Here is a 23,481-nt window from a genome sequence, read left to right on the forward strand (position 1 = left end):
ACTTGCTGTGAAAAGGAATTTCCCCTCCCCCCCCCCCCCCCCCATGTTCTCCTCTGTTCCCCCTCTGGGTCAGCTCTGCTCTATTTCTTAAAGAAGGAGGATCAGAGACAAGGACCAAAATGTTCAAGATGGTGATAGGCTAGTTGAACCCTTTAGCATGGAGAGATGGAAGTGTTGAAAATGTATTTTTGTAATGTCTGTTAGCTCCTGCTTAGTTCAGTGTTCCATTTTATGGATCCAACTTGGAGGTGCCTGAGGACACAGTTGCATAGACCTTTCTGTGGAAGCAATGACATCTTCAGTTTCTCACAAACCTGCATCAACTACTTGTTCCTCTCAGGGTAGCTCACTCTTATCTTTCCTACACTGTTCCAAGTGCTCGTGGAGCTCAGCTGTAACTACATCATTGTAATGATCCAGTTCTTAAAGAAAATCCACCCTAAGACTTCTTATGTGGATGGTTTTCGTGCAGTTTATAGAGCATCTCCATAATTGCTTGCATCAGCTCTACAGAGGAATTGGTGAACTGAGGAGAGGATGAAAACAAGCTGTTAAGGGCTGCAATGAGATGGAAACCCTCTTAAATCAGTTTTGTCACACACAAAAAAGGTCTGTAATTACATCATTAGGTGACTAAAGCCCAAGGTATAAACCTAAATCTGTTGACTCAGATACTGACTACGCCTGGAGCTGACTAAACTCACTAGGTCTCTTACTTTTCAACATTAATATTCCCCAGACACTTAAAGATCTCTTTTATGTACATCCAGAAATTCCTTGTCTTGACAGGATTGAACAGTGGAATGCCTATCTCACTTTAGTGCTAAAGTTAGCTTGGAGACAATTAGCTGAATTGGAAACCTCTAAAATTGTTGCAAATGATGGCACCTCACTGAAATCACTTACATGACAATACCCATTCTAAATTATCTGGATAATAATACTTCAAATTCACTTTTTTTTTTTTTTTTTTTCCTTCCTCATCTAATGATCTCAAACTACTTTACAAGCTTCTATAGAGTAGCAAAATGTTAGCTTGTTCAAAGGACATAAAAAGTCCTTTGAAATCCCCTGATCCCAGATTTCCAGCTCCTCCATTCCATTTTTTAATTCAAAAGCCACTACCAATCTGTGCTCTTGTTCTAGGTTAGTCATACCATCAATTACATTGAGCTTTAGAGTATTGAATTGTCTGGAAAGGAAACAGAATTCAATTACTGTAGCAAAATAAAATGTAGTAAAAGTGTTCACATGCCCAAGATGCAGGAATTATTCTTTAAAGAATATGAAGCATAGTCCACGTCCTCGCTTCTCTTGAAATTCAAAAGGAAGAGTTAAAAATACCATGAATGTTCAGACAATATGGACACAATAATACAATTTATTACAGCACCAAATTCGAGTGTTTTCAGAACTTTGACAGAAATTAAAACAAGGAAAACAGATTCTTCATAATTGTATGATATATGAATAATTGGTATGCTGAAGCCTAACACAAGCTGTATACTGAAGTACAACCTATTTTTGCAGAACACAGTAAGGCTTTTCAAGATATGTTCAGTGAATCTCAGCAACAGATTTCAGTTTAACATCGTACTAAGAATACTGTAGAAAAAAAATCCATTTTGGATTTTTTTTTCCCTTTGATAGTGCTTCGTTGCTATTCAAATAAAGCGCGTATGTGCTGCTTGGGTTTGAAGCAACATAGTAGTTATTCAAATCTCTATGTCAACCATTATACCTTAGGGAGATATAATGGAGAGAGGGAGGAGAAGGAAAAGGAGGTAGAGGGAGAGAGAGGGAGAACAGGAAAAAGCATATGAAGATAAAATGAAACATTAGAGTTATTTTATTAAAAGTTCTATGGCAAAAATCTTAGATTGCCCCTAGAACACTCACTCTAAATTATGCCTTCCGATAGCTTGCTTGAAATCAAGTAGTATTAATCAAACAAAGGAAGGGCACTGGGGAAATCAGAAAGATCTAATGCAAGCAGTTAAAAGTGACATGACCTTCTGTAATGTCACTTGTCACAGACTTATATGCCGCATACTGGTAGAAGGTCTTGAAAGAACCTGATTCTTGGTACTGTTCCTTGAATGTAATAATAATACAAATGACATTTTAAAAAACACATGTAGACATCCTCAAATATGGCATGTCAGCTACTTCACAGCTAAACAGTAAGCAGATGTTGTTTAAGTGTTGCAAAATAAGATCCTTTCTGTGCAAAATAGCCCTGTTAAAAATGTATTAATCGGGAAGAGCATACAGACTAATTACCACACACTGACATTGCTACTGACCCATTCCTACCCTCTTTGAGGCAAAAGAACTTTGTCTATAAATATTGTGCAATTCATAATTCATACAAGATTACTGAAGCGCTTGTTCTGTCAAAGCAGCATCTATGTGTAGCTAGGTCAAGCAAGATTACCAGAAGAAAGCACAACCACTGTATTTGCATCATAGACAAAGCCCAAATACTTGTGGGCTAGAATGCTGTTTTCTTAGTAAGTTAGTTAATTGCAAGATGCATTTATTCTAAAAATGATCTAGTGATCTAAAACCAGTATGGGACTTCTGAAAAAATATTTAATTGCAACTTCTAATATCAACGCCTGCAAAGTATGCTATAAATTGTAATTATTTACAAGCATCTTCAATTAAAAATCAGTGATTGTAGAGAACTTTACAATTCATCCTGAATCTAAGTGCTTCATGGAAAAATGGCACATTGAAACTTAACACCACTTTTAAGTGCCCTTCTTTCTTAGTGTCAGCCTGCTGTTTCTCACACAAAACATGCACACCGCAGGTTACTTCATGAATTGTCTTCTGTTCTAATTTCTTTGGCAAATCCAACAGAAACACCTGCCCAGAAGTAACTTTGATGACTTTATATGATATCAGTATGAGATACTTGCAGTACCAGATTGCAGGTTTGCCTAATGTCTGTTACCTTAGTAGCTTTTTTTTTTTTTTTTTTTTTGGATGTGATGTACACAACAATCTATAGCATTAGTGTTTCTCTAGATTTGCTTGTGTCTTACTTGGTTTAGTCCTTCAAACATAGGTGGTCTTAAGTGAAAAACAAAAGAAAACAATTTATGCTATATCATATGCTACAGTGTCAAAATATCTGCAGACATTTTGACTTTCATGTAAAGGTACAGAAGAAGGTACTTTCAGAAGACAAAATATAAGCGAATGAGATTTGGTTCAGAATTAAATACATTTTAGACACACAAAGGGTGCAGTCAGAATTGTACTGCTCGGGACAGTTTAGATTTCATGTAACACATATTGTCTAGATGTAGACTGTATTATACGTTTGCCTGTCACTCAATTCATGGTGTTTGTGTGTAAAATGCAATATAAAATTATGCAATGTGTATGGATTAACAATGATGTGTAAAATCATTTAGGCTCTTTCAGGTAATTTCAAAGTTGAAGCAAAGGCATTCATCACCAGTAAGCCCACTGTAGCTGTGTTTTTGTAGTCATTTTCACAACATGACGTCTGCTACTTTCACTGAATTGTTAAGGAGAAACTTTGCAAGAGATACAGCTTAATTAAAATGTCTACCTTTTCATACTGCATTTATAAGAAAAATAAAAATCAAATTAACAGATTCTGATTTAGTACTGTAGTATATCTGGAATACAACCGATCCTGATTTATACTATTAATGTTTTGACCTTGGGGTATTTCATCTGCAGTAATCATCAAGATAACTGAAACACTAGATATAATAATAATTAGTGTGATAAGCTTGCCAGTAAGGTTGAATATATTGCAGTACAGAAGACAGCAGACTAAAAAGAAAAGCATTAGTACTTTGCTGCTAAAATACTTCCTGATTTTTACAGAGACACTCAAATACAATTACTTCTTACAGAATGCATTTTGTTAGCTTATTCTGGGAAGTGCTCATGTTGTAATTTAGTCTGATACTTAATAGGAAATGAGACTTTAATATGGCTATCAGATGCTTTTTGATGCATGCTACTGATTACATGTAGTTCTGTAATGTCAACAACAGAATTTTTATTTGTAGTATAATAAATTTCTTGGCAACATGCATAAGTAGTAAATACAGTTTATAAGAACATGTAACCTTTCTCCTGCTGTCAGCTTTATATGTCCTCAATATTCAGTTGCTAAAATAGTTAAGAATATGTCATTTTTTATACAAAATGGCATAAGTAGAAGGCTGTCTTCTCTCTATTTTTTTTTTCCAATATTTGGTTCCCTATTTTAGCTCTTTCTAGTATTTACACAATACACTGTGAACTGAACATTAGGCGTTTATTTGAAGTATGTCTCCATCTAAAGGCTTCAACATGTACTGTGCACTTGAAAATGTCATATTTCTGGTTTTAGAATGCTTCATTTTCAGCTCAGCAAAACAAACAAAAAAGCAAACCATTGTCTGCATGGCTAAATATCAACAATACGTTTGCTATACAGGACTACTAAAAAGCAGCTTCACAAAATTTTCTGAGAGTTCTCCGTAATAAAATAGCTTATTGTATCAATAACAGTATGAAGAGATAATGGTGCTTCTAATTGTTACTAATTCTCTTGATGTAATTTTAGGATTCTAGTAGCACCAGATATCTGACTCTTACAAAACTGCGTTTATCCACATAAATCTAAGCTTGTGAGTGTGACACAATCTATTACATTATAATTTTGAGCTGAGAAGCTTTTCAGTAGGAAAAAAATCTGTTATTAATTTTATGTGACAATGTATATAATACATATATTAATGCAATTTCAGTAAAATAAAATAAAAAAAAAAACAACAGATACTGATACGTTTGGATTAATATATTAGCACTGTACTATAGTTCCAAAGTTATTAAAGTCTAAACTGAACTAAAATGTTCCTAAGGAAAATGGAAACAAACTGAAGTTAAATAAAAAATTCACATGACTACGGGAATTTTCAATGCAAACTAAACTGATCTTAAGTTTATAAAATATTGATTGTTTATAATAGCTGCTATAAGTTGTCAAGTCAGTCTTGTTGCCATGTAAATCTTGATGCAAATGCAAAAAAAAAAAATCATTAAAACAGTCTCATAGAAAAAATGCATCTATGTGCAGTGAACTTCAATTTTCTCTTAGATGCCAAAAATATTGCAAGGTTATAATTGAAAAAGTGTGGCAAAATTTAAGCTAACAGATGACTGATTTATGACTGGAAGAAAAATATATATATATATATGTATATATTAAATGCTGGAAATATCTATGGCTAGATTTTGGTGTTTTGTCTTGAAGTGACCAAAGGCAGACAAAATATTCCAATTCTGTAGTGCGTTTGTTTTTTGTAAATGGTACTGGTATGTGAACAGCCATGTAAAGTTTTAGCAAAGGGTTAGTTCATACTCTAATACTTTATGAAAACCTCTGATGCAAGGATTACACTTGCAGTGTGGACAGTCTCGTTTAACTGTAGCACAGACAGCCAACTGCAGTATTACATTCTATTATGCTGCAGGAGAGAAATGCTTCCTGCCCAACTTATATCTTTATATAGTGTACTCTGTGACTGTTAAATTAGTGCATAATGCATTTAAAATATTTATAGTACCAACATTTAGTTAAATAACCTTTATGTAAGATTTATGTTGATTTGTTCATTTCTCATTTAATGGCAAATTATGAAGAGCATGTTTCATAAAGATAATTCTCCATTTAAATTCAGCAGGCCATTAAATATTAAAATTATGTTTCTGATGCAATCTAGAGCAAATTTGTCCAGCTTCAGCGATTATTTGCACTCATAAAAATTAGGCTTGATTAATAAAATTTAAATGCTTGATTAAGCTGACATTTTCATGTTTCTTTTCTGATTTATTAAAAAAGCCTCTGTCCCATAGTGGGGCTATCGTTTCTTTTTCCTCCCTGACTATATGGATCATATAGAAAGAACAAACAGCTGCATGAAGACAGCAGACTACTTAATATTCAGGCACGTGTTGCTTGTGGTCTTTGTGCTCTGATAGCATCCAGGCTGCACACACAGGCAGATGATGACCTATTTACAAAAACCTTTCTAAATTCTTTTAGTGACAGTAGCAAACGGAGAGCAGGTTTGCAGTTCCGATTAATTTGGCAATGGTAAGGGAGGCTGCTTGGTTTAAGAAAAACTCGTGGACATCGCAGCACTGCTCAGAGTGATGTGCTGATTGCCATCTGCCTCAAGCAGAAACAGATCGAGTGTCACTTTCTATTTCCAGGTACAGAGTACATTTGGCTAGTTAGCAGCAGTTAGCAAACATAAGGTGAGACCCCTTCTGCATAATGTTGAAAACCATTTCAGAAAAACAACTGTTTTTCGTATTAGAGGTGTCAATGACTTAAACTAGTTTTGCACAGCTATTTTTCTGTGCATCTCTGTTTATCCCACCAGCCCTCAAGCTCTGCAGATTTTGTGGCTGCTGCTGTTGCTATCATATTGGAGGCAAAACTTCTCAGCAAAGTAGAGTCAAAACTAGAAGCCAAGATGTAATTGCTAACCTGACAGCCCTCTTTTGTATCATCTTGTGTAAATCACATCTTCCGAATGCAAGCTAGCTAGCATACAGGGACAATAACGTCTATCTTTGCCACAGATTCATAGCAAAAATTTAGTCCTCAGCTAGAAATCCCTGCTGACTCCCCAACAGAAGAGGCACTGGACTTCAAGCACAAAGACCTCGATACTGCATGTGCAATGGATCTGAATCACTTTGTGTTTGTGCTCCAAACACTTTGTGTTTGTCTGCAGAAATCCCGTCAAACTAAGAGCTTTATGGAGTCATTATTTCACACTTTAAGACCATAATGCATAGAAATGAAGAAAAAGCAAGTCACTACCTCATTATTTGCTTGTGGTAACACAGCTTTCACGCCAGCAGGGAACAGGTGCCTGGAGTCAGGCCCTTTCCTGGTGGGGTTTGTTTGTATAGCAAAGTACTGCTCTCTGGCCAAACAGGAGTAGCCTCAAATACACCAGAGGCTCTGGCCCACTGCTGACTTGTCCCCATGACAAAATGATTTGGACTCTACTCAGAAAAGCTGTTCTATCTGTAGCTGAACTGATTGTGACACTACTGACTCAAGCTCATCCACCCTCACCACTCTTTCGTGTAGAAAGAGGGAATCCAGTGAGATGGATATAAGCATCCTTCTTCCCATTTCCACCTTTTGTTTTTCTTCATGTGGTAATTTCCAGAACACTCACAATAAAATAAATAAATAAATAAATAAAATCAGAGTATAGATCATTACTTTAAAATAAATTACCATATAAAACCCACATATCCTGTAAACTCTGTTTAGGATCAGAAAAATCCTCTTGCTATCACTTTGGAGGACTATATAAAAAGAACCCACACAAACTGGTCAAAATTACAAAATGAAATGTTATCTTTTACAGAAGTTATTTTTCTTCCATTTTAAAAATTTCATCCTAAATGAGTACATCTTTAACTTTTAATAGAAACATATACTCTGGCAACATAAGTCATCAAAGCTTATTTCGCAAAAAATCTCCAGTGAAATTAAAAGATGTATTGTACCATTTTATATCACTCTTACAAGATTAATAATATGTGTATATACTCTATTATACAGATTCATAAGAATTTGTGTATGGCACATTAACTCCCAGCTGCTCACCATCATTTTCTATGCAATGACATGTGCAACTTGAAACTTCAAGAGGAAATTAGCTGTTTAATATTTCCTTTAAGGCTCTAAGTATTAACTATAAATGCAGGATGTGAACTGAAGTGATTAAACCTCTTCTCCATAGGGGTGTATATGGCAGAAGAACATTCATAGGTAACTCCAGGCATGTGCATTATTCTTATTAAATTTTAAATTGCTTAGGAAAAAAAAAAAAAAACTAACAAATAATAGACCAAAAGGAAAGCAGGATTAGCAACATCAGTGAGAGAATCATAGAATGGATGAGGTCAGCAAGGACCTCTTGAAGTCATCTAGTCTAACTTCCTTACTCAAGCAGGGCCACCTAAGAGCAGGTTGCCCAGGACAATGTCCAAGGGTACCTCCAAGGACGAATATTCCACAACCTCTCTGGGCAACCTGGTCCAGTGTTTGACTACTCTTATAATAAAACTGTTTTTCTTGTGCTCAGACAGAATATTGTATTTCAGTTTGTTCCCACTGACTCCAGTTCTGTCACTGGGCACTACTGAGAAGAACCTGGATCCTTCTTCCCCACCCATCAGGGACTTATCCACATTGTTAAGATCCCTTTGGGTGTCCTCTTCTCTAGGCTGAACAGGCTCTCTCAGCTTCTCCTCCAATTTCTTCGTCTTTCCTTTGCTGAACTCAAGTTCTTGGCCTGTCATGACTACATAGCCAGCATCCATTCACTGCATGCCAGTTGTGAGGTCTGTCCCACCATGTCTCCGTGATCTTGCATGCATGCAACTGCACCTTTCCCCATCATTTCAAGTTTAATGCTCTCCTCACCAGGTAGGCCACCTTCTGCGAAAAGTGGTTTTGCCCAATTTGGTGAGGTGGATCTTGTCTCAAAGTCCTCAAAGAGGACCCTTGGTTATGAAAACCAAGTCCCTGTTGTTGGTAATGCCTGTGCAGTTGGATGTTGGCCTGCAAGATTTGGACACCTCCTGCAGCCCTTTCTTTATGGCACGATCAAAGGGAAAACCACCTGGGCTCCATGTAACCTACTTAGTGAAGGAAAAAAAGGAGCTTGGAGTGTCATCAGAACAGATCCAACATGCCTGCCCAATGGCTGAGAAACTGTCACAGTTTGTCCTAACTGAAAAAAATACCAAACATTTTAATTGGTAACTTATGCAAACCAGGCTTCATTTGCAATATAACGTGTTCCAACTGCACAATCAACTACTTCATCGCAGGGAAGGGGACAAGAGCAGCTGGAGAGTGGGAACAATTTTAATCACTTTGAGGAATTATCTGACCACTCCTTAAGTTAGGCAGCTCCAGCAGATAATCAGAACAGTGCCTAAATTAGAATATCAGAAAACATTTTTTTTTTCCACCAGCTTCATGAAGTTCTAATAACTACCACTATTGCTTAAAAATAAAACTGGAAAAAATAAGGTCCCAGACAGCAATGCTGCTCTTCTCAGTGATCTAGAAAGGAGAGATTTTTTTTTTGTACAGTGTATCTGAAAACATCAAAATATTTAGCAGTTTCTAAAAATGAATGAAGAGAAGCTTTAAACCACAGCATGCCCTCTGCTAGTTTGGATATAAGTCTTTCAATTACAGCTGTGTGGAGGATGAACTTATCTGGTTGCTCATCTGTTGCAAAGCTATTTGGGTTTCCCAGAGAATTAAGGTGTCTGAGGAATAATCCAGTCCTTTGCTCTCCCTCTACCCTTGTTCTCCCTGAGCAGCCCAGGCAGTCTGTCACTGTGCCATGCTTGGCTACCCTGTACCTGTAACATGCACAGGGCTGGCAATATGTAACGGCCGCACTTCGTCAGCAGCTGACAGGAAGGGCTGCTTCCCACAGCACAGATGACAAGGAGCAGCGGGCAGCAGGGATTGGAAAGTGGCAGCAGTTGATACCTCTCCTCTCCCTCAGAGGATGTGAAAAGACACTGGGAAGAAATAAATAAATAAATAAATAAAGCACACACAGAAAGCAGTAAGATCCACTCAGTTCTCATCTTGTGTTTCCGTAGGGATTGTTTAAGATCAGAACTGCAGTCATGCTAAAAATAAATTATTTCATGAGGTCAGATACTTAGGAGTATGACTATAAGGAAGTGCAAGAATATGGATGGTATTTCCTTAAATCAAGAAATATCCTTGGGGACAGAAGTTAGATAAGCTTCAGGCAAAAACGTTACTGCAAAATTCAGAGGAAAGCATTAAGAATGTCTTCCTAGTGATTTTTCCTTGTTTAATACTCAGAGGAAATATTTATTCTGTGATTTTTAGTTCCTGCCACACGACTTAACACCAAACGTTCATTCGTTTTAGATCAGTCCTGAATTCTCACACTCACTCAGAGAACTGTCCACTAAATCTACATATAGCTGACTCTTACACTTCCTTCTGTGAGGTCATGAAACCTCTCCAGTTACCCCAGCATTTAATGCAAGAGTTTGTATTTGATGAAAGCGTGCCTTTCAGAAACACAACTAATTTTGACCTAAATGTATAAGTGATATGTAATCCAATGCTTTTCCTGAAGTTTGTGCCAGCATTTGATTAAAACAACAGTGATGATCAGTCATGCAAAGAAAGGCATGAAAAATCCATGAAAGCAATAATACCAACTATGCAGCTTCACCTCGCCACTGGACTTTCCAATAGACTTATATTCTACTGGTAGATACACCTGGGGCTCCACCTTGCCCCATCTTCATTGCACAATTAATTCAAGAAGGTATTTGTGCATTGAACTTGTTGGAATTGCAGTAAGTGGCAGAATAATCATACTAACACTCAGATGTGGACAGAAACTTAGTGAATTATTTCACTGATCTGCAGTGAAGTGCAGTCTCTAATACCTGCATTGATGAGACAATTGATAACTGTTTTTGTAGGGATGCTACAATGGGAAAGAATTCTTCTAAGCTCCTTTTCAAGGCCCAAAAGTATAATGTACAAACAATATTTAATTACACTTCTCTAGTGTTAATTCAGTAAGATAGAAACAGCAAATACATTTATCTTTTTGCATTATCATTAACTTGAGGATTCCAAAGTAACTTCTAAAGACAGATAATATTTCTAAGATAAGTAGTCATTGTTTTCACTGAGGCACACAAAAAATCTCTGGAGACCTGGAAACCGAAGCCAGATCATCTGAATCCCGAAGCATCCTCTAGCCACTAGGAAACACTGCTTAATTAATTTAGTTAATATTTACACTCTGCATAGGAAACCAGAAATATTTAAATGACTCCTAATCTAATGATACTGTGCTAATGACCTGAGCTAAGGGCTTGCGATATTACTGAAGATTTGTGAGTTAATTAGAAAGACATTCAGTAAGTCAGTAGATCACTTCATAGAAGACAGATGCTCACCATGATGATAACCAAGCTCAATTCATTAAAAATGAGGTCCCACCTTACTTGTAATAAATAAAAAGTAGTAATTAATAGCACAGATATGAAATATTTAGGAAGAAACTGACTGGTTAACATGAACTGTGTGGCTTGGTCTGAAGCAGTCTCAGCAAGAGGAACATTTTCAGAGCATCACTTGGTGTCCTGAACAGAGCTCATCAATAACTTCAATATTTTGGTGGCAAAGTTACGTGACCCAATTAATCTTCACAGGTAGGTGTTATTTCAGAGAGAAATTAAATGTATTGCAGCTTACAAGCAAATCTCTCCTTTCACAAGGGATTTCAGTTACTCATAAAATCTACAGGTTGAGAAGCTTTAAGCATTAAAGGCAGCAGGAGACTAAGGGCTGTGATTTACGAAATGCATCTCTTAAATCTTGATCTTAGGCTTTTTCTATACTTGTAACAATCTTCAGGATTAGTGAGTATCTCTATCATCCCCACCTTTAATTTTAGATGACCCTTTGAAGTCTAACAGTCTTACTGATGCAGACAGGTAATATCAGTGCCAAGATCGGGGCTGGATCAGTTCTTCTGGTCACATTAAGGTCATAGGATCGTTAAGACTGGAAGGAACCTGAAAAAGTGTTTAATCCAACCTCCAGGCCAAAGCAAGGTCGACCGTGAGGTCAGATCAAGTTGCTCACAGCTTTAGCCTGTCAGGACCTGAAAACTTCCAACAGAGACAGCACTGCCTCCCTGGGTAACCTCTTCCACTGCTTAACTATCCTCATGGCAAAAAAAGATATTTTTTGTTTGTTTCAATGTATGCCTCTTGCTCTCCCAACCATATATCAGTGTGAAATACCTAGCTCCAACTTCTTGATATCCTCCTTGTAGGCAGTGGAAGGCAGCTGTTTGGGTCACCTGCAACCCCCGAGCCCACTTCTCTCCGTTTCTCCTTACGGTGAGTGCTTAAACACCCTCACCACCTTGCCAGCCCTCCGGTGAACTCACTCGCATTAATCATCTTTCTTGAACTGGGGTGTCCAAAAGTGGGCAGTATTCCAGATGCAGCCTAGCAAGTGCTGTGCAGCGGAGGTTAATTGCTCCTTCAGTCCACTGGCTGTGCTCCTGTTAATGCAGCCCATGATGCTGGTGTCCCTTTTTGCCACCAGGTCATGGCGCTGGCTCATGCTTACTTTGCTGTCTACTGAGACACACAGGTCCAGCTCAGGAGAGCTGCTTCCCAGACAATCAGTCTCCATTCTGTACCATGTCAAGGTATTATTCCACCCAAAGAGCAAGACTTCACATTTTTCCTTCTTGAATTTCATGAGGTAGCTATTGGTCATTCCACCAGCACGCCTAGGTCTCTTTGACTGGCACATGTGGTGTATCAACTGGTCTCACCGCCCTGGTGTCACCCAAAAACTTGATGGGAGTGCAGTCTGTCACCTCCTATAGGTCACTGAAGACAACAACAAATGGGACAGGTCCTTTTATGTTGTGGTACTCCACCTGTTACCAACCTCCAGATAGAGTACGACTAATTAAGCACTGTCCTCTAAGACCAATCACACAACCCTTTCTTTTTTTTTCTTGTCCATCTAGCTATCCATACATATTGTAGTGTCCTGGACAGCACACTGCTTTTAGGGAGTAAGTACTGAAATGAATATTAAATTGATAAAGCTCAGCAAAATCCTTAAGCTGTCTAGATACTACAAAATTTGCACTGCACAGAAAACAACTTCAACTTTTGATATGTGCTCCTGAAAATCTGAATTATGCTTTTTTTTTTTTTTTTTTTTAAATAAATTAATATCAGTTATTAGTAAAATGTCTGCTACTTTACATCCCAGGTAGATGCATTTAATTATATAATAGGATTAGATGAAGAGAAAAAAATGCTTTTACTAAACTCAATGAATGGTAACATACAAATGATAAACTGTGAAATCCAATAAAATGTAATACATTCTGAAACTGTTAACAATTTGGAATCATTTTAACCTTTAACTTCAGTATGTGAAAGAAAAAATGCAACATAAGGACACAGTCTCACACAACCATTTTCAAAGAATTTGGCTTCTCCTGACCTATAAGCCTCTCATCTCTGCTCCCACACAAACCCTATTCTGAGGATAGTACATGTTCTATATTTTTAAAAGACATTTTCAACAAAAATGGGCATATTCATTGGCCAGCTGGAGAAAAATTAAATTGCAGGTGGGGAAACTGTCCATTGAGTTTTCCAAACTGAAACGTTTTCGAAAAGATGTCATATTTAAAAACAAAGTTTTATCTAGTTAAAAAAAAGAAAAAGAAAAGAAAAGGACATGTATGTGCTTGAAGTAGAGAAGACTTACTGTATCATGTTGCCTGTTATCTTTCCCCGATATGATCAAGAAGTAGTTCCATGCCAACAGCAACAACAAAGCCAGCGGTATCATGTAGAGCTCAAAGTTCCAGACCACAAAAAGAAAAAGCTAGAAGACAGAGCAGGAAAAAAAAAAAAAAAAAAGGTGATTCAACTCAGCATTACATTAAATTCTTATGCTCAGTTAAGAGCAACAAATTAAAACCATTCTAAAGTAAATCACCTATGCTTAGGCAGGCAACTTGTTAAACCACTTTACCAAGTAGCCACTTACCTGTGCAAAACAACTGCTAATCTTTTCATTGTTTTGTACCTTATCTTTTGCAAAGGAAAATTCTATGATTCTATGAAAGTTGATACAGGATAGCCTAAGATGGAATGTTAATAGTTTTCTTATAAAATCATGCTTATGTGGACAAAATAATGCAAAATGGAATAAAAATTAGATCACAATGTAATAAAGTTAGTTATTTCAAAAAGTTAATTTGCTGTTCAAAATAAAGAACTTAATAATGTTGTAGTAATGTCACACAAACAGAAGAAGTAATTAAATGTGGAAAATTCCTTTGTACAGAAAATCCACAAAAAACAAACAAACAAACAAAAAAAACCCAGCATAGTAACAAGCAAACAGCATGCAAGTATTTTAGCGAAAACATGGTGAAACAGTAATGACCTCAGAATATTAGAAAATGGGATTGAAAGGAGTGTTGAGCAGCTGCCAAAGTCCACCCCTACAACAACTTCCATTTGTTGAAGGGCCTGGAGCGTGGTGGGTGATGTCTCCCAGAGATGCAAGCTTCCATGAGTGCACAAGGGAACTGGGACCCTCTCAGAAACCCACCTCCAGCACATAGCTCTGTATACCACAGAGCTGTGACGTGCTTCATAAGGTGGACTTCAGCCCTAGATCTGTCAGTCCTGAGAATTGGTATAGTGATGACTTTTTTCGATAACTTTTTTGGAGCCAGGAAGTCCTAAACTTTTGTCAGATGCTGCAGCTGTCTGGCCGAGACACATTCAGCTAGATACCTTTCCCTGATGGTTCAAGCGTGGAATAATTGGTTTACAAGAAAGAAGTAAAGATATTTGGGTATAGATGGGGTCAAACTAAAACCAATTTTACATCCCATTTTCCTTAGGAACAAAACCCCCTTTGTTATAGCCAGCTCTAACCATAACTTGAGTTTGTTTTCTCCTAATATGGCCAAAACCACAAATGGAAGTATTATGGCAAATCATGATATTTACTCGATCTTACAATTAAGCTTCAGATATCTTGCTAAGCCATTTTCATCCAAATAGTTAACCTCTGGAATGTTTGTCTTCTTACTACCAACTAAAATTAATGATGGTGCTGCATCACATAACTTGCCAACCTAAGACAATGCCAATAACCATGCAAACTAAAAAGTGGCTTATTTTGCCAAATTAGTCACCAAGATATATAAACTTAAGTAAAAAGAAAATGGGCATTTTAACAGTCTTCTGCTGGGCTTCTGTTTCAATTTAAAACAAAATCTTCTTACCAAATACAAGCTTCCTTATAAAAGAAAAAAAAATCTTTGTTTTAAGTAATCTCCTATCTCAAGATCAACTAAGCTACCTCACTCCCCTATCACTGAATGCTATGCATACAGAAGTCCTGGGAGACTACAAGACAAACACGATAAATACTGAAAGAACTGAAAAAGCACTGAGTGCGACATATGTAAGAGGATATTGGCACTTCTGACAGTTAATATTTCATTTGAAAGAAAAACATCTTTTTTAGGTTGTTTAGTTTAAAAGGAAATCTGTTAGGAATGGTAATGAATAAGAAGCAAACAACAGCTCACAGATTTTGAGAGTTTCTCCATGAGCTTGCTAACTACCCTTTTGAGAGCATGATCTGCAGGAACTCGATGCAGTAAATTTGATATGACCAACTTATAAACAGAATTCACATCTCAAAAGGAAAGCAAGAAGTTCTTGCACCCATTAACCCCAGAAAGGCCCTAAGTCAATGCATACATGATGGAGGGAGCTTTGGAAGTGAGCAGACAGTATCGCACTACCAGCAAAACAGACCCCAGAGATTACCAGTTGAGAAATGGTAACCCATACAGTCCCCCTTATGTTCCCATCCCAACTTTGGTTAAAAAGATGGAAAGAAAATCCTTGTGTAATATCCTGGCTGCTGAGAAATGAAGCCAGCAACCCAGATGGTCTCAGGAGATACTGACCTGACAATAGACTGTGGAACACGGTCATCACATAAGCTATACTCCAGGACGTCAATGAGTTCCCATTCAAATACACATCACCTGAAATTTCTGAGTGCCAAATGATCCTTAAGGCTATTAATTCCTTAAAATACTGTAATTTGAAGGTTAATAAGATATTATGCTAAAATATTACCTTTTTATTACTTGTATGGACATACGTTTTCCACAATGTGGATATTACACCTTTAGATTATTTTGCTGACCTGCCAGCTTCATTTCCATCTAGCGTGGCTGAATTTCAACTAGTTCTTCCTTTCAGGCACCTGCCAGGCACTGGGAAAGCAGGGTCCCTATATTTGCAACACAAATGAGATGTATGCTGCATGAGACCAGCACAGTGATGGCACTGCAAGTGAAATGGCCTCACTATCTTCCCCAGAACAAAAATGCACTCACAGGAACACACAAGGGAGAAAACAAGCAGATTCCCAATAGGAGATGGAACTTTTCATTAAAAATGAACAACCCCAAAATCTAGTGCAAAACAGCAAGAAAATCCAGGGGCTCAATATTACTCACAAAGGACCTCAAAGACAGGGGGAAAGGGAAGAAGTGTGAAGCTATTCTCTTGACTTCTTTTCATCCATGATGGGGAAGAAAACTTACATATCCATCCATTAAACAAATAAAGGACAGAAAAAAAAAATATCTAGAAAGGCTATGGAACAAGAATAAAAGGGCAGGTCTGGGACTTGCCTGTGACTATGAAGCATCCAGTGGAATATGGACTCTATCTAGTTTGCCCTCTTGAATATATGATGGCTCAGAAATAATGGCTTTAACTTGTTTAAAAAAAGGATCCTCATCACTACCGAAACAAGCCAACTATTTTAAGGGAGGAGTGGGAGTCTCAAAGGTTACAGTTTAATATAGCTGCCATCTCCTACACAGAAGACTATAAGGGAGGACTTTTTCTTCTCCCCCATGAGATCAAGATTTTCAGAGTCACAGGCATGAACTGGCCATTTACAACATCACATCAGTTGATACTCTTAGTGAGAGACACATGCATTAAATGATCATTCAGGGAGACACATGACACTATCCCTCGTGTACAACACTTCAAAAAATAATTTAAGTTGGAATATTGAATATCCTATTCTTTTGCAAACTACAGTATATTTTAAAAAGAAATCTCATCCAAAATGATTAACACTTCCTACTGTTCAGAAAAAAAGCCTGCCCTTTCAGACTAGCAGCTGTGGATCATTAGCTTTCCAGTGATGAGATGTGTTTGATGAGTATTTTTCTTTCTAATTAAGAGATGAGATCCTCTATTTGACTCTCTCTTCAGACAGAAGTGAAGAGAAAGATTTCTGCCTATGTGGAAAGGCCATATTCTACAGAACAATTATTTCAGATTTCTTTTTATCTACCTCCACCCAATTTCATTTCATTTTTAACAGAACCCTGTTTGCACCCACAGACTTCACAGCATTAACCCTTGTCTTTCCCAGCTCTTTTTATTTTTCCATTTCCTTCTATCTGACTACCAGCAGAAAACAGCACACAAAAAAGGGAGCACCCCAGACAGGAGACACTGACCCACATCTTCAGGTGCAGCAGGGACCAGCGTACAGCTGAAGGAGGAGGCCTGCAAGTACAGCTGTGTGAGAACTTTCTGACAAAAATTAGGAAACGCTTACTTCACAGAAATGCCTGCTTTCAATAAAGTCACACAGCTGAGCAAAGGATGCTTCCAGCTGACATGTAGGGAGCTTTCCAGAACCGCCAGCCTTTCAGCAACCTTGATATCTGGATTACCTTGCAGCAAAAGAGTAAAGGGGCCTTCACGGCATGCCAGCCTCTAAGCTTTCAGGGCTTGTTGCTGCAGTGACTGTGGACTGGAAGTCGAAGCAGATGAGTCGCCTCGCAAGTCCCAGGCTGACATGGGAACCTCTGAAATCTGCATTCACAGCACCTGGAGTCCGAGGCTGTAATGTGTTCAGCAGTAGGGTGAGATACGGACATTTCCGTCACTGCCATGTCACGCAGTGCATGTCACTCATACCACAGCCTCCTTGCCAAGTTATGGCTTTCTCTGTTCATTTTTAAAGAGTATTCTTACAGCCTTATTTATGTATTATCTATATCTGTGCACTATGTGCTTTACCCAACTCCTGATTATCCTGGAAATTTAAAAGTTGGCTGAACAGAATTTTGGCACAATCGCAAACAGCCTATGTCTGCAACTCCAAACAGTGTGCTCTAATCACAAGATCATCCATTTACCCTTTAAGCTTAAAAGGACAATTGTATTTCCTGAGGCTTTGTCCCTTGTATGTATTCTCACAAGACTAGGAAGAATGAAAGATAACTCACATATCTGCATGGTACAGACTTTCTATTAAGTACTGCAGGTTTTAAGGCTCCAGCAAAATCCTGCTTGGTGTTTATACTGTAAAAGACTTAAAAAATAATTTTCATTGCACCTTGGAGAGTCAGAAGCCTCTTCCATTAAAAATATTAGTCTGCTACCTCTGAGGATGATGTCTCCTCTCATCTTCTATGGCACTTCTATTTAACAAACTAAAACTGAAATATGTCCTTTAGCTGTATCAGATCCCAAACACACTGCTATTAATGTAAATATATATGGAAGTTCATTTAGAATGTAGAGCCCTTGTTGAGGTAAGTCTGGAAGAAATATGTCTTTTGAACATATTATAAAGCATCCTCCAACAGTTTTTTTTCAGCACTCTTGCAATTTCAGATCCAGTTACCTGAGTGTCAGGTAGCAGTGGACTCTGAAAGATTTGAATCTAAAACACACTATCTGTTATTCCATTTCTTTAGATAGGCACAGGTCAACTTGAAAATGGCTAAAACATGGGAACACTTAAAAATTTACATAAACTTAATAGACTGAAGTATTATTTTAACATCAGTCTTGGTGAGGCTTTTGTTGTATTTAGGACAGCTCTTGTTAGAATACTTTGGTCCCATGATCCAGAAGAAAACAGCAAAAGAATTCCCATTTCTTACCAGGCAGAGATTTCTGATAATGGTATTTTCATGATAATCTGTACAACAAATCCATGGTTCTATTACATCTCCATTCTTTCTCCTTAGTGTGGTGCAATGCTATTTATTAAGGAAGCAAGTCTGACAATTAGATATGACTCACTTAACGTGCCTTATACCAGCCAGGATGTTTTGAAACACATCTACAGCTAGATAGACTTATTTCATCTGAAGAACCTTCATACTATCATCCAATCACATCATAATGTAAACTGCCTGTCTTTACAAGATTGCCAGCACCAATAAAACCTTCTAGTTAGAAGCTTGAAATTTTTCATTTATTTTTTTTCTTACAACTTGTAACTGACATTTCACATCTTTTTGCAGAAGCCATAGATGAAAGTGCTAAGACTTTGCTCCAAGAATGCTGACAATTCCAAGAAAGTGAACCCCAGAGCATGAATACAGCACTGATTTAAACAGCATATGAATTAGTAATGTAAAATTCACGTCACTGTTTTCAGTTTCATATAGCAAAAGTTAGGTGGAAATAAAAAAGGCAAAAAAAAAAAATCTGCAAATATTTACAAAATGTGGAATCTCTTGGGTCATTTCTTCTCCTTCATTTAACAGCTTCTGAGCTGCATTATTAAAACTGCAAATTTAGTAGTCAGGTTAAAATTAGAAGAGGGAAATATGGCTCACTGAGACCATTCCCATATCACACTGCCTATTGCTGTTGTCAGGGCAGTTCAACAGATTTGTTGTCTCAAGACTTTTAAAATGCAGACAAACTCAGAGAAATCAATACTATTTTCTCTATGAGCTATAATACCTGGTATCAAGTAACAAATGCCCTACTAGGATACATTAGATCAAAGGCATGTCTGAGAATGGTTCATTGAGCCTTGGTCCCATTTTAATACTACATTTTCTGAACAAAACCTAATTGTTTACTGAATGACCCATGTCATTGGTTTAGCAACATTGCCATGAACACTGTTACAGACATTATTTTCTAAGCAAAAAAGTGCTTTTAATGCCTGTCGTCAGATTGATTTCACTTTGCTTTAATATAGAACTCTTAGGCTGACATACACTTTTTAGCACAGTTCTGCTGAGAGGGGTGACAACCAGGTGTAAAGCTCAAGCCTCTTTACAATTCAAAGTGTCCAATTTTACCCTGAGCTTTTAAAAAGGATGGATTTAGTCCTCCCCCTGTTGCATATGATTTTTCCATTGGAAATCAACCCTGTTGCTCCTAACTTTAAAATTCCTTAAAAGTTGCCTAACAGTTACAGAAATAAACATGCCATTTTGGTCAGAAGTGTCACACGCCAAAAGACATTTCTAAAAAGTACTTTTCACATAATTTTAGGCTTTTCTGAACACACAAATCTCTACCGCAAAACTATGCTCATGTTCCTTTACATGAAAATTTGGAACCTAGCACAACTGCACTGCTATGAGGGTAGGACGGTTGAAAATGTAAATGTATGTGTCACTGTAGAAGCAAAATCCAAAGTGTTGACTTTATGAAAAGTGTAAAATCAGAACATGGATCATATTTGATAATTACAGCTATTTATATAATTGCAGATGAAAGAAAATCATTCAGCATTTTAAGACAAACACTATAAAAAGTGTAATAGAGCATAAAAGTCACCATTACTCAAGTATTGGAAAATACAGACTTGTAGATATTTTTTTCTAGAGAAAAATAGGTCACAGTTTAAAAAGTTACCAGCTGAATGTGAGCTACTTCCACTTCACATATGGCTCATTTCTACTGGTACTAGAAAAAAAAAAAAACACCCCTCCCCACCACTCATTCATAACCAATCACCACTGAAACAAATGGACCATTAGAAGTCTAGATCCTGAAGGAGTAAGCCTTTTGGCTGTCAGAAAACCTATAGGGACAGCAAAACAATTTAAGTTGTATGAGAATTAAGACTGAAGTTACCTGGATAAGACACATACTGTGATTTCCATTAATAAAATTCAAAAAAGTTCTGATTTATGTTTTTATAACCATATTCATGTTTGGAACAAAATGGAGATACTGGCTTCCATAAAAGAGCAGAGAGACTTCCACAAGCTGTTTTGAAGTCTCATTTCACAGATGGGAACTATACTGCCCTTACTATATTGAGGATACTCTGGCTTAAACTTTCAGTTAAGACTAAATCCTATAATTTTTTTCCACCACTATTTGGAAATAGCTGCATCAACATAATGGTTTCTCTGATGTCCTAGAGACGTCAACTGGTCACACTGCCCTTGCTGAATCTGTCCCTTCACGCAGAGCTGAAAGTAAGGTAGAATAAAGCAATATTTCTTCTTCTTCTGTTTCCTTTCTGTTCTTATAAACAGTCTGATCTACAATTTCTGTTTGGAAGAGGTGTGGAGCCACCACAGAATAGGATGGCAGAAGAATCACCAAAAGACGGCATCAGTACTTTTCAAAATTCTGAGAACATCTGTTCAATAGAGCACTAATACATGTAGACAAATTCAAATTTCCCTAGTGATTTCCTTAAAATCTTTTTTTTTTTTTTTATGTATTAGGAACTATTTTGAAAGGTTCTACTTGTCATCAAATATCACTTGAAGGCAAGTAACTTGGCCTAATGTTGGCTTTACTGAGCAATCAATGCATCAATCAATCAATCCACTTTAGCGAGCCTTTCAGGTTGATGTTCACACTTGTGACTGATGACTGGTTTTGTTTTCTTGTTCTACCATGTCTGTAATATTGGTTGAGTTTAACTGTAAAGAATAAATAAATAAAACCAAAGAGCAACAAAGACGGTGGAGGGTCTGCAACAGAGGGTGTATGAGGAGCAGCTGAGGTCCCTTGGTTTGTTCAGCACAGAGCAGAGCAGGCTGAGGGGAGGCCTCATGGCGGCCTGCAGCTCCCTCACAAAGGGAGCAGAGGGGCAGGTGCTGAGCTCTGCTCTCTGGGGACAGTGACAGGACCTGAGGGAACGGCATGGAGCTGGGACAGGGGAGGGTCAGGCTGGGTGTGAGGGAAAGGTTCTGCACCCAGAGGTGGTCGGGCACTGCAACAGGCTGCCCAGGGTGTTCATGGCACTGAGCCTGCTGGAGTTCAAGAAACATTTAGACAGAACTCCCACACGGTGTCTGTTTTTTCTGGGTGGTTCTGTGTAGACCCAGGAGTTGGACTCGGTGATCTTTGTGGGTCCCTTCCAACTTAGGATATTCTGTGATTCTATGATACTATGAAAAGCCTAAGATTTCTTTGCTTTTGACTGTCCAGCTTTCTGTAAGTACCTATGGCTTAACCTGCAAGTCAGTCACAGAATGTAAGAGAATGCCTTTCTACTTTTTAACTTACTTCACTGTAAACATATTTTAATGAATAATAATGCATTTCAACTATCTTGCCACTTTCTGTAACTTCATCTCTCAGTTTGTCTTGTAATTTTCTAATTTTCTCCTTCACTGATTGCTAAACTTTCCTCCAACTTCAGTTCTGAAAAAGCTTGCAGAGTTATGTTTAGCATCTCCACCAAAGTGTGCCTATTTCTATTTGCAACTCTCATATTAATCCAGAGATGATATTACTGACTTCTCATTTCTTTACCATGCTTCACTCTTTCCCCACAGGCATTACATAGTATTCCCTCCTTCCATCTCAAATGATCTGCCTACACTTATTTAGATGCTAGGGTTGTCTAGAAGTGATACTAGGTATATATTTTCCTTCAGCGTTTAGCAAGCCCCTAAACTTTCTTGTGCAAAGTAAGATTGTAGATTGCAGAAATGAGAAGTCAGGAGAGAATACTAGTTTAGACAGGAGAGCAAGGCAGCTCCAGGTGTTTGAACAACCTGAATTCTGTAGTAAGAAGATTGTCCCTGGGCCAAGGCCACTGAGAGATGTATTTTTAGTTCCCTGATAGGATAGCTATAATTACATCCTGCAATGCTTTCTAGGAGCAAAATGCAAAATAAAACTCAGTTCATTTTTAACTGGCAGTGTTCCTTAGAAAACTGCAGCAGACCTCAAGAAAGCTGAAGCATGTTCACATCCTTCTAGGTAAAAGTAGGAAAAAGGCACAATAAGTAAACCAAGGATACCTGCTATTAGCATAAACAGCATGAACATGAAATATTTCAGCGAGATAAATGCCACAGTATTTAAAATACAATTGATTAAATAAAAGATATCTTATATACATTTTCAAATTGAGACTCTATTGCAAACAGAGCACAGATGAGTGGAAAGATAGCCGTAACTATCCCTTTATGACTTGGTAGAATCAGTCAAGACTGGAATAAATAAAAAATATTTAAAGTAAGATTACTGATGTATCAGTCACTGTTTGCCTGGTTTTACTTCTCTATGCCTTTGCTAAACTTCTCTGGTGTGCAAAGCTCTATTCAGGTGCATTTGAAGACTGGCAGCAGATCCATACAGCATTTGCTGCAGAAGTAGGTATCCTTTACAAGAAATGGAGTCATATACTTGGTTAAGAAATATGCTGGTCGCACCTAACAATGGCTGGTGCACTTTCAGTCTTGTGAAGTTTCTCTCAATACCCACTGAGCTGCCCTACCTAACTAAGGCAAGTGCAAATCTGACATGTTACCCTCTGTTGTGGGGAAGGTGTATATCTGTTTTTGAAACAGAATGCCTCCCTGAGAAACCAGAGGTGCTGCATGAAGCTAAAGAATGTAGACTTGCAAAAGAGAAAGCATGTCATTTTGTTAGAGAATGATAGAAAAACTCACATTCTGGCTACAGGTAGGTAACCATTCATATACATGTAAGATGCTGGAAAAAAAAAAAAAAAAA

At 37.6% G+C, this 23,481-nt stretch overlaps 1 protein-coding gene across 11 annotated transcripts in view; it reads right to left on the reverse strand.

Moving 5' to 3' along the window:
- Positions 1-23,481, reverse strand: part of MCTP1 (multiple C2 and transmembrane domain containing 1) — a gene marked incomplete at both ends in the record, with an annotated part of 313,509 nt that overhangs the window by 41,843 nt on the left and 248,185 nt on the right. For all 11 annotated transcript variants that reach the window (XM_084504204.1, XM_084504196.1, XM_084504205.1 and 8 more), the window contains one exon: positions 13,418-13,537. In XM_084504204.1, coding sequence (XP_084360330.1) covers positions 13,418-13,537 — 120 coding nt within the window. The remainder of the gene's footprint in view (positions 1-13,417; positions 13,538-23,481) is intronic.

The sequence above is a fragment of the Aythya ferina genome (assembly GCF_964211825.1).
Source record: "Aythya ferina genome assembly, chromosome: Z".
Lineage (NCBI taxonomy): Eukaryota > Metazoa > Chordata > Aves > Anseriformes > Anatidae > Aythya > Aythya ferina.